Source organism: Anopheles bellator, chromosome X, assembly GCF_943735745.2.
Source record: "Anopheles bellator chromosome X, idAnoBellAS_SP24_06.2, whole genome shotgun sequence".
Taxonomy (NCBI): Eukaryota; Metazoa; Arthropoda; class Insecta; order Diptera; family Culicidae; genus Anopheles; species Anopheles bellator.
Genome location: NC_071287.1, coordinates 1,835,394 through 1,847,754, shown reverse-complemented (window position 1 = coordinate 1,847,754; position 12,361 = coordinate 1,835,394). Strand labels below are relative to the sequence as shown.

The 12,361-nt window shown below is 46.0% G+C and overlaps 1 protein-coding gene across 7 annotated transcripts in view; it reads left to right on the top strand.

Moving 5' to 3' along the window:
• Positions 1–1,277: 1,277 nt before the first annotated feature.
• The window catches only part of LOC131213836 (troponin I), a 15,547-nt gene continuing 4,463 nt past the window's right edge, over positions 1,278–12,361 (top strand). For 2 of the 7 annotated variants that reach the window (XM_058208004.1, XM_058208008.1), the window contains exons 1-4: positions 1,278–1,427; positions 2,398–2,571; positions 2,669–2,792; positions 8,500–8,600. In XM_058208004.1, the coding sequence (XP_058063987.1) occupies positions 2,428–2,571; positions 2,669–2,792; positions 8,500–8,600 (369 nt within the window). In that variant the 5' untranslated portion in view covers positions 1,278–1,427; positions 2,398–2,427. Of the gene's footprint in view, positions 1,428–2,397; positions 2,572–2,668; positions 2,793–4,068; positions 4,170–5,411; positions 5,513–6,583; positions 6,685–8,499; positions 8,601–12,361 lie in introns of all 7 variants that reach the window. The other 5 variants (XM_058208007.1, XM_058208010.1, XM_058208005.1 and 2 more) reach the window with 3 other exon arrangements.

Here is a 12,361-nt window from a genome sequence, read left to right as displayed (position 1 = left end):
CGCCGTGATTTCACCCTGTCGTAGGTGGGTGGACTCTCTCTTTCTCTCTCTCTTTCACTGTTCTTCACTGGGCAAATATTGGGGTTGGGGAAAAAGTAATCCATTATTTTCAAGTAACAGCCAGGAAGGTTCCACTGTGCATGTGGTGGGACGTGAAAGGAATAATTTATTATGATTTACTTCCGTCTGGCCAATCACCAAATTCAGATCTCTACTGATAAGCACGAGAAGATTGTTTCAACATCAGGGAAAAAGGATTTTAGGTCGAAAAAAAAATTAATTTAGTTTGCAATCGATTTTTAAAAGGGACCATGCCAACTTTTGTGCCTGGAAATGACGCTTTGCGGGGATTATTACGCCTCGACCACACTATGAGTTTTCTCTACAGGTTTTTTGATATGCTAGCGTCCACACTAGAAGCTTTTGGGCGAAAAATTCCGTGAGCCCCAATGAGTGAAATGACAGTTCGTTTGTTTATGCTTTGATTTTTCAGTTTCCTTTCCTTCCCCTTCTATGGCCATTTTTGTCAAAATTTGATCCGCTGTCGACTAAAACTAGCCAAATTTTTGGAAAGCAAAAAAAAATTGCCGAAATTTGCCGTAAACTGTCAAATTGAAAAAAATACCCCCGAAACGAGAAAATATCCCGTAAACATAAGGCGCTCAAAAGCAACTCAAAGTAACTCACGGAACTCTAGCAAAAGATTCATAGTTTCTTGGCCTGCCATACATTTTTTTCCAAGTTTCTCATACTGTGGCCCCCGGGTTATACAGCATCGCATCAAATGATTGTCGAAGCTTGTTTTTGGGCAGTTCGCAGTTTGCTTTGAGTGGTTTAAAAATTAAAAAAATGACGATTGAATGACTTTACAAGCAAAGAGCGTTGGAAGGCTCTAAAAAAGGACTTCAAAAAAGGGACTGGTAGATCGCTAGAGATTTTGGTTTGAAATCACCCCAAAAATCGTACACTACTTTTCACCCAACCTGATACTTAGTCACACGTCTATTCAACATTCCCGAACGGCATGGAAAGGTTTGACCAACATCTGCCTGCCAACGGCGTGTGTAGCGGATGTGGGTGTCCGTGCGTGCCTCGTGCTCCCAATCGGGATCCTATATCGGGATCGCACGGCCGATCGTGCGAGATGCGATGGTTGGGTTTCGCAACGTTTCCTCGAGGCGCGCAGGAGCATGCGCACTCCGGGATGCGCGCGAATCCTCCGAGTGGCGGTGGCGGCCCGAGCGCTACCCGGCCCGGGCCGGCCAGTCAGCAACGTCGCCTCGGATCGACCAGTATTCTTTCCGAGTTCCCAACGGCCGAGTCTCGTGGACAGAGCGCGCGCACACGCCACCGACAGTCCGATCAGTAGTGCCCAGACCGTTTCAGTGTTCGGATCGTTCCAGACCGTTTCCCCTGTCGTAGCCGAGGTGAGTGGGCGGGTGCTCCTGTATGTGTGCCGGAAGGTTGGCCAAGGCCGTGAACCGTCGTCAAAAAGCCGGACCTCACCTTCAATCAAACGATCGTGCCACAGCGCCGGTTGCTGCTGTTGCTACTGGGCTCGGAAGGCTCCACCGTTCAACTGCTGCCGAGCTGCGAGTTGAGGTTGGGTCGATAACGGGGGGCAGCATCAGGACATCAGGCACATCAGGCCATCTCTTCTATCATCCTGCGTTTCCCTGCGAAACGCCCATCCGTGTGGTGCCTGCTGGCCATGCCTTGTTACATAACGGAGATGGTTGGCGAGGCTCTGCACTCGCTCCATCTCCCCATCCTTGTCGCTCTGTCTCTCTCTCCGTAGTCCGTGACGTAACGCGGCCAGAGGATTCGTGATTCGGGGGGTGCGTGAGCCATGCGTCGATGAAAAATCTGTCGCGTTTTTTTGTTGTTGCGGTGTGTGCCTCGTGTTTTTCTAGCGGACGGACTCGAAAATGTATTAATAGCCGTTGGCCGTCCTGCCTGCCTTATTAGGGTTGCTGCTGCGTGTGCTCGGCGCACCGGGCACGGCTTCCGCATGCGCACAGCGCTGGGCCGTGCGTGCGTGCTTGTGGGGTTACCAACCTTACCAACACCGGCCGAGTGTTGCACACAGGTTGCACACGAACGTGCTAGCACGCGACGTGCTAAAAATAGAAATTTCACCAGAATGTGAAGCGCCCACTGCTGCGATCTTGTTGACCCAAAAAGAAGAGGGGAGTGACTCACCGGCCGTGGTGCAATCCGAGCAGGGCTAGAGCAGAGGCGAGCATAGGGAGCCCGAAAAACCAGTAGCAACAGCGGCACCAACCGTAGAATTACTAGCGCATCACAGCCAGCGCAAGGAGCAGCGCTTCTCTAATCCACTCCACTCTGATTGTATCTTTTTGGGACCAACGCGGGGAACCCGGGGTGGGCGAGCAGGTACCAACCACCAACCACCACCACATAGCCATGGCTGATGATGAGGCAAAGAAGGCGAAGCAGGCCGAGATCGAGCGCAAGCGCGCCGAGGTGCGCAAGCGCATGGAGGAAGCCTCGAAGGCCAAGAAGGCCAAGAAGGGCTTCATGACTCCAGAGCGCAAGAAGAAGCTCCGGGTAAGTTGTCTGGGGGCTGGTGAACCCACGGGCATGCTGGGCACGGGTGTGCTGATATCCTTTTTGCTTGCGTGCCCCCTTCCCTCCCCGCCCGTAGTTACTTCTGCGCAAGAAAGCCGCTGAGGAACTGAAGAAGGAACAGGAGCGCAAGGCGGCCGAACGTCGGCGCATCATCGAGGAGCGTTGCGGCAAGGCGAAGAACCTGGAGGACGCCAACGAAGGTAACACAAACTTGCGCTTGCGTGTGTGTGTCCGCGTGCCTTTCTCTGTCCTCTTTCCTCTCTCTCTCTCTCGTCTGTCTGTCCTCTCTCTCTCTCTCTCTATCACCGTGTTTCCTTTTCCGGCCTATTTCCGGACCTACTCTCAATTGCAGAGTGGCTCGGTCGGTAGAAGGGACCCCCGGCGGATCCGGGTGTCCAATCATTCTCTCCCTCTCTCTCTCTCTCGCTCGTCATCTTCCTTAACCGATTGTCCGATCGGTACATCATATTCTCGAGTTGTTTCGCCTTGGTTACATCACCCTTTTTCTCACATTGATCTTGTCTTCAGCCGTTCAATCTGTTCTACTTCATACACATTCCTCTTTCTGTTACTTTCTATTTTCTATCCCTCACGCTCTGTATCCATTTTAGTCCATCATATTCACTTCCTTCCCGTATTTACTAATGTCTGTTCGGTTCCGATCTCTCCATTTCGGTATCAATCGGATCGGAATGCAATCTGTGAAATCGAAGCAAACGTACACAGAGTGGCAGGTCGTTCCCGTCAGGTCGAGCAGCAAGGTCTGCGCGTAACTCTCGTCACTCCCACCTGCCACCATAGCCACCCATACCACTCATTCTAGTCCGATCAGTTGAAGCCGTTCATTTTCCTTTCGTTCTTACTTTCGGTTCAAACCATTCTATATCGCCTGGGTCTGGGGTCTGAAGAGTGTGTGGTGACTTTTCGGGAGAGCCTTCCCAAAAATTCAGCGTGTTCGTTCGTCGACGAGCGATGACCTTGGCCTTTCGGCACCGCTCTGGTACCGACCTTTCGTTCCTCATTTTCTACTTGTCAGTTTACTTGTTGGATTGTGTCTACGAACTATTTCTTCGGAAGGGTTTTGGGTTAGCTTTGCCCTTTTCAGGTTTTATTTAGCTGTTTTCGTCCAGCCTACCAGTGTTTTCTTCATACGCCCATTTCTTGCGATTCTGATCCCTATCCCTTCCACTAGGAGAAAACAAAATTGGATGGATTGGATTTGCTGGTGTTGCTCGAAGTTTTCTACTTTCATTTGATTTCATTTTTATTTCTACTAAACTATTTCTCATACACACTGCACATATTATATATTTATATTGCATTAACCCTGTCGATGCCTCTCGTTAGCCACCTACACTACAATGCAACAAAACTATATTTTTTTCCTCCTCCCACTATCTTCGCCCCATATGTTGTCCCGAACACGAACACCCGGCCATTTTGCACCCACGCGCTCCCCGTTCTGCGCGCACGCAGAGCAAGCGCGAAAAGTCCTCCGCGACTACCATCTGCGCATTAATAACCTGGAGGAGGAAAAGTACGATCTTGAGTATGTTGTGAAAAGGAAGGACATGGAGGTACATACACGCTACATACACATATCAACGCTAAACATTCCGGTGCCAGTACACTTTAGGTTCGACCGAGCGGTTTCACCTTCGTGAGGCGCCATCTGCTGCACGCCTTCTCTCTCTCTCTCTCTCTCTCTCTCTCTCTCTATCTCTCTCAACCTCTTCTATGCTCTGCGAGCTCTCCTTCTGTTAGCAGTTTTTTACGTTTTCCGTTACTTTTCGTTGTTTTGATGCTCGGTGTTGTTGTGATGATGATCATTTCAATTTACCTATTTCGCTGTCGTTTTTTTTGCCGTTTTGTTCGTCTACTTTTCTTTTTCGTTGTTCTTCATTTCTTCTTTGCCTGAAGCTCCTTTACAACTCCTCGACGTTATAGTAGGAAAACCTTCTAGTGTCTTGCTTTTTTTTGTTGTATGGATTATAACATGAAACTCTTCTGCTTTCTGCTACGGAACCGTCACTGTCCGTAAAATACTCCGTACTTCCTTATCCTTCATCGATGGATTTTTCGAATTTTTCGAAACAATCCGATCGAGCCGATCTTTCCGTTTTATGTTGAGCTTGTTTTTTGTTCACTCTTTCTTTCTCTCTCTCTCTCGCTCTACCGCACACTCCCTTCTCTGCCTGGACATCTACTGTCCGCTTTTGAGTTTTGAACAAAAAACAGAGCAAGAACAAGCCTGAACCATCGTTGTCGTGCACTTCACTTGTGTTCTAGGTGTCAGCTTAACTACTCTTTCCCTCTCTCGTGTATTCTCCTCTACTCTCTCTCTCTCTCTCTTTCTCTCTTTTTCTTTTGCCATCCTTTCTTTATCCGATATTGTTTATCGCGTGTTTTGCTGCGATTATATACATACACACTCACCCATACATGTTTCCCGTTTGTTGTTCTGTGACTAGCAGCTATCGAATGTTGCATTATCGGTTGCGTATTCTCTCCTTCTCTCTCTCTCTCTCTTTCGGTGGCCATTGTTGTGATGTGGTAATTGTTCTGTTACTAAACTGCCCGTATTTTTTTTTGTCGTGATCCTTCGCCAATGGTTTTCGATCTTCGATGATAAGCCTACGGAAATGTGTACCAGTTCCCACACGAGTCCTTTTGGCCCTCCGGTCTACCGGGCAACAACGATCTCAGGGGGTTTGGGTTGCGAGCATGGCCAGGTCGTCTGAGTCGTCGGCCGAGCCATTCAGTCGGATATTACTGATCCGGTAACTGTGTGTTACCTGCTTGTTGTTTCCTTTTTGTAGCCAGTCTGAAGCACATATGCAAAGAGTACCACAAACGAATTTGTACCCTGGAGGGCGAGAAAATTGATTATGAGTATGAGGTGGCTAGGAAGGACTTGGAGGCAAGCAACACACCATCGATTGAGTTTTCTTTTTCTCTACTACTACTACCACTGCTACTGCCTTCTCATCCTTACTCTACTGGTGCCTTTTCTATCTATCGTGCGTGTTTCGTTTGGCTCGGTTCGTACACCTGCCTATTTCGGGGGGGGGACTACGCGCTGCGCATCTGCAACTTCCTGCATAGCCCGTGTTCGCGCGCCCTGCGTCCGTGCGCCATCGCAAGGCAGCTCCCGGCGCAAGCCTCTAGTAGTAGGGCAGTGTGCATACACTCACATACACAGACACAGACACCCATCCACACACACGTACACTGAAACAGCCATCTGTCATCTCGTCGCGTTCCTTAAAAACCCTCGTTCGCCTCGACCAGTGTGATCTCTACTTTGCTCTGCGCGCTCACCAACGCCTGTCTAAGCCTGAGCTGACTGACTTCCGAAACACCTCTAGTGTGCCGGTGGGGCCGAACCGGTCTAGGATATGCTGCCATTGCCACCAGCTGCCATTTGCGCGCGCAATTCCAAGCCCAATGCCAAGCGCCAAGTCACCGCCGCCATTGCAGCGCGCAGTAGCAGTCGCCGTAGCCGCGCTGTGTTTGCGTTTGCCGAGGCTGCCCGACCACATTAACGATGCTGCCAGTGACGATCTCGCAAACCCGTCCCCCCGCCCGGGAGTCGAGGCTCTCTCCCTCGACGTCCTCACCGACTCACCGACACCGACACGGTCCGCTACCAAACACCAACGTACCTCGCTGACGTGTAGGGTCCATGACAGGTCTGCCGAATGGCGATCCAGCGTTCCATCCTTCGGCTGATGCATTTCCTCGTTTGTCGCGACCAACTGGAGCTAACCAAACACATTCACACATACGCACTCAAGGAACGAGTATCGGCGGGTTTTCGGTTGATCGTTAGTTGCGCATCCGCTCGATTTCGATCATCCATCCGTCCTGGCGACCCGGCGCGACTTCGTTCGTACTGCTTCGGCGGCAATGAAAACAAACTAAAGAAAAATAATGCTTAGCCCTCTTGCCAAACTCTCTCTCTCTCTCTCTCTCTCTCTTTCTCTACCAGCTGAGCTACAGACAATATGTAAGGAATATTGGAAAAGGGTATTTGGTTTGGAAGGTGACAAATTTGATTTAGAAAGAATGGAAAAATTGAAACAGTTTGAGGTAAAGCATTTGCGCCTGTTGCTTTCTTATAACTATGGTTGAATGTTTCCTTTTTTTTTTTTTGCTATACATATATATATAAATACAATACTATTATGTACCTTTTTCTTCACTAGAACTATAACGTTTTCATGTTCATTGATTTTGCAAAAACCTTGCAATTTTTGTTTAATATCCTTTTATCTGCGATGAGTGGCCAGCTCTTTTGTGTGGCAAAACAAAGAACAAAACACCAATCAATACGTTGCATTCACTGGCCTGTTCTTTTGGTTTCGTTTCGTTCCCTCTGATTCACACACAAATCAATGCCTGGCCTTTCTCTCCCTTTCTCTTTCTTTCACTCTTTCTCTCCTCCACACTTTTTAGTCACATCACTCCACTGCATCACTCCACACACAGAAACTGTCAGGATTTATACATGAACTGTTAATTACAAAAAAAAAAAAACAACACACATATTGGCTGCTACTTACCGTAATAGACACGTTACTCAATTTCGTACGAAGCGTTAGCGAAAACAAGTCAGTTAAAAAACGAGAATTAAAAACGCACGCCAAAGACCCGAAAAGACAACAGGAAAACAACAATGCCCCGGACTGATCTTGCTGATCTGTAGGGTCTATACCAAGCATGGAACCTAGATTCCTTTGCATACCCGAGTATCCTTCTTCCCTCCGCATACACACAAACACACATACAGAAAACACACAACACCCAATGGAAAAAGCTCTTTATTTGCCAATGAAAAAAAAACAAAAAATACAAAAAGCGTCGTCGGAAAGTTTAAACATATAGTTTAGAAGGAACGATTTTTTTTATTTTCATTTCCACGACAGATAATGAGGTGCGTAACAGTCAAATGCATGCAGGATGCAAGGATGCAGTTTTACCGTACCTTCGAATGTAGGATCGCCGATAGTTGCCGGGTTTTGTTGCACTGAAACAAATACGAACACATTTGTTTGCTGAAATTTGTTTGTTTTTTGTACATCGCATCGCTTGAGATTGGTTTGTCGTCGTCGTCGTCGTCGTCGTTCGGTGTGGTCATCGTGGTTCTTCGTACATGTCGTTCTCTCTTGCTCTTCGCATTTTTGTTTCCTTCTCTCTTTCCCTCACTCTCTCTCTCTCTCTCTTTGTCTTTCTGTTTTTCTCCCACTATTTGTACCATTCTTTATCAGTGTGGTTCACACTGGATTCAGAGTACGTCCTGTTATCATGTACAACTTTTCGTGTCTTCTTCTCTACTGTCAATGTCACGGTTTCTTTGTTTCGTTTGATTTATGTTGTTACTCGTGTTTTCTGGATTTAGTTTGATAGAAAAGTACTTTTTCTTCTTCACTTTCGGTAGTTTCTTCTCTGACCAGTGAACCGATGGGATGCGTTTGTCTCACATTTCGATGACCGCCTCTCTCCACCTCTCACTCGTGCACACCTTTTCGCTCCATCTCCATTCTACAGCTACTTTCTTCTTGTACTTGCTCTCGATTTGACCTCTCCATGTACTGACTGGCGATGCGGAAGCACCGCTATGGGCACGCCTTACAGATCCTTTCAGTATGGCTTCCGTTTGCCACATCACGTCAGCCCCCCCGCCCAGCGTAACGTTGAAGACCCCATTCTGTTGGTACCTTCTCTACCGTCATAAAAGCCCAGTCGTTCCCAGTCGCCTCATTTGTAGTTCGTTACCCTCATGTAGCGCAGCGCTCATTGTATTTTTTTTCGTTTCTTCCATTTCTCTCTAATGTCGTCTAAATGTCGAACTCTTGTGCTTTCACGTGACTCACAGTGTACAATACTCGCTTTTCCCATTTGCAGACCAGTTGAAAGACATTGTTAAAGAATATTACAACCGTATGTACACGTGTGAAGGCCAGAAATGGGATTTGGAATATGAGGTCCGGAAAAGAGATTGGGAGGTACTGCCATTCTAATGAATTTTGACAAAAAAAACCGTGTTCAGAACAAGCCATCAAACACCATTAAAACCAAAATCAGCGCCCGTATCCACTTCGTTTCACTTCACATCCCCGTATTTTTGTTTTACTTCCATGTTTTTTTTTCTGTTTTGTACTTACGTTTACTTTAAGTTTTACATTGACTTTTTTCTTCACTTTTGCTATCGTTTTTTTTTTGTTGTTTTGTTTATCTTTATCCTCCTCTGACCCATGTCCATCACAAATCTGAAGATCCAACTAAGTTGTGACCATCCACATATTGCGCACATCGTAACGGGATGTTTTAATTATGTTGTTGTCGGTAACTTTTTCGGTTTGGAACTTGAAGCGTTACATTACGTTTACCTTAGCGTTGTATTCATTTATTGATTTATTCTGGTTTATGAGTTTTAATTTGATATCTGTTTGATCGTACTTAAACCTAGCACCGGTGAGCTCCCAAGTTCATTTCACCTAATCAAAACGGAAAACTCTATATTTTACGTTTACGATACGTTCATCCCATCACCACCTGGAATGTGCCATTCGAGCTCCTCCCGCACCACCCCCGATATCATCATCATAATACTCCTTCGTTCTACGCGCCCGACTACCCGTCGTACATTATTCTGTTTCACCATGGTTCATTAGGCAGTTTGCAGATTTTTGATTTCCTCATTTCGATTCGCAGGCACCCAAAAACAGTAGTCGTTGTTTTTACCACATTCATTTAGTTCGTTTAGTTGTTTTTCTTTGTTTCTTAATCATTTTTGACAATTCGTTGTTGTTCGTCCATTCGCTTAAAGATGCCTTGTTTGCATATACTTATTCGTTAGGTTTTCATTTAGCATCTGTTTGATTCCACAAGCTGGAAAGGGCGCCCTGGCTGGGCCCAACACACTCCATTTGAGTCCAGAGCACACAGCAGAGAGAATACCCCGTTCTCATCTATGCCGCGAGCCCTTGCGGGGAGGTTACGTACCGCTTGCGAAGCTACCGGTACCGAACCGACTATTTTTCATGCGAAAGCACAACCCCGTTTTTGGTTTTTGTACTTTGATGTTCGTTTCCATTTTCTGTACCATACCAAACATTGTCGTTTTAATCGATGTCAAATGATTACGTAGTAATGCATACCCGGACACATATACACACTAATGTAACCGAATTGTTATTCACTCAGGATTGACCGATTCCTGTCGATTGTTGTTTCTATTTATTTTATTTTTCTCTTCATGAACGCTCATTATCATTCAACTTCCCGTACGATGTTTGTGCTTTTTTACTGTTTTCGTGTATTGTTTGCTCACTCCTTCCTCCAACGGTTTGCTTCATCTTTGGTTTGGTTTTTCTTCATCGTAATTTCTACTGTACCTAATACATATCATTCGTTTCTGTACTATTCTGGTGGCCTTTTTGCCTGACAGTCAGATCGTGATTTGTTTTTTTTATTATTACACGCGGGCCAGGTCCTGGCTGTGCTGAATAGTGCACTGGTAGTACTACTTCGCTCACCACCAGAGCCCCGCCACTTACCTCATCCGCCGCGCTTAGAATGTAGAGCCCTTGTAACATATTATGTGATAGATTTGCAGCATGCCGGCTTTTCGTTGTTCTCCTTGCTTGCTCTGAACATAGTACGTTTTCTAAAAAGTGTATTTACATGGTTTTACGTGTTTTTGTTATCCTCTCTATATCTCTTTCTCTCTTTCCCGTCCCCTTCATTTACTAGTTTGGCTTAATTCGTATTATCTTTTTCTCTCACTCCATTTCTCTCTATCTCTGTCTCCTTTTATATTATTATCTACTCTTTCTTATAGTGTTTTTGTTTCGTTGTTGTTGTTTTGATTGGTAATCTTGAACATTTGAGAAGGGGAGGAGGGAGCTTCACATTATCCCTATCCCCGACATCCCCAGATCCCGATGCTCGTGGTCTGCCGTCTGCGTGCATACAGCCGTGTGCAGGTGGAGGTTATTGGTAAAGACTGTGGGGCCTGCACTAAGGCCTACTTGTGTTGACGGTCACTGTCCCCTCTCACAGCGCGGTGAGCTTGAAGATTTGAGACGAAGATGAACGAAACCCAGAAACCCTACCATCAACATACGAACACCTGACCTACGAACTGACGAGCACACGAATACAAATCCGGTTAGCTACCCACATACACATCGACCGGCTGAATCGGACGCATAACGCCAGACACAGTCTCTTGGCGACCTATAAGGCGCCCTTTCAGGTGGCGCGTAGACACCTAGGCTAGGCTCTGTATGCTGAAAGCAAGGGTTACAAAGTACGACAGTATGGCACAGATAGCAACCGTAGCCCCCCGGGGATATGTCGAGTGTTAGTGCGGATGGGGGAGGGGCTTTAGCCAGCAAGCTAACACCGTGAGGTCCGCAGTGTTGCCCGCATCTCTGTTTGACTTAGTTGTTTGTCTGTTTTGTTTTATTTTTCTTTTGTTTTGTGGCTGATCTATGTTTAACCATTCCCGTTCCACTACTCCCCGTTCTAACAACCAATTTCTCTCTTTCTCTCTCTCTTTCGCGCTCTCTATCTGTTGTTTTCTCTCTTACACTTCTTGTCAATTCCGATTGCCCCGATCCGATTCCATTTCGATCTTGCGTAAAGCACACCAGATTACGGTTGCTACGTTCGTCACGACTTCAGCAGACCCTGCCTGACCCAGTTGGGATAAGCAACTAGCTGCCCTTCCACTACCCATTTTACCCCTTTCGCGCATCAACGATACCCCTTTCGCCCCTTTTAGATGCCGGTTTTAGAGAACCGTAGAAAGCTACCATGTTAGGCTCGAAGCGAGACTAAATGAACGAGACTTCTTGCACGTGTTGAGTGTACACCTTTGGTTTTACCACTTGTTGGCTGTATGTCGTTTGTGCGGCTCGTTCTAATAGCGAAGCGCTTGTTTGTTGACCTTTTCTTTTTAGTTAGGCTATTTTCTGATCGTTCTCGGTGTTTGCTGATTTCAGTTTTATGTTTTGTCACACATTAATTGTGACCACCTGTGACTTTGGCCACCACTCTAAGAAGATACTTGTTTTGTTGATGTTTGTTTTTATGTTGCTAGTTTTCTTTTTTAATTTGTTACTTCCTTTGCTCATCGTCTTTTGTTGTGTCTCGATTTTAACTAACACCACCTTTCCCGGTCCCTATTCAGCATTTTGTTTTGTTTCGTTTTGTTTTTATCTTTTCCCCTGATGCAGCGTTTAGTCTTGTTTAGCATTGCGGCGTACGATGCCAGAAAACATGAACATTTTAGTATTATTTTGTTATGGTTTCGTTTGTTATAATTTTGCTTTTGTTCTCTTGTTTTTTTTTTTATATATCGTTGTATTTTCCTTAGCCGTTCTGTTCTATTCTTGTTCTTTCTCTTTGTTTTTGCCAGTTACATTTCTCTTCTTATTTTGTCTCAGTTTAAACGTTACTGTTTCGTACTTATTTGACACTCGGTTTGAAACAACTTGCGACAATAAAAAAAACTGCTTAGGCAGGCAGAGTATATTGTTTTACTAAAAACAATACACACGAAAAAAGAAAAACCAAAACAGAAAGCCAACATCTTTGGATCTGCACCTTAGTACTATACCCTGGTGCCCTGGGAAAATACGACGGGGTGCTCCATTACTCTCCAGTATCTGTTTTCTACTATCTGGACTCCTTCTCCCACATTGTGAGCTTCTCTCTCTCTCTCTCTCTCTCTCTCTCTCTCTCTCTCTCTCTCTCT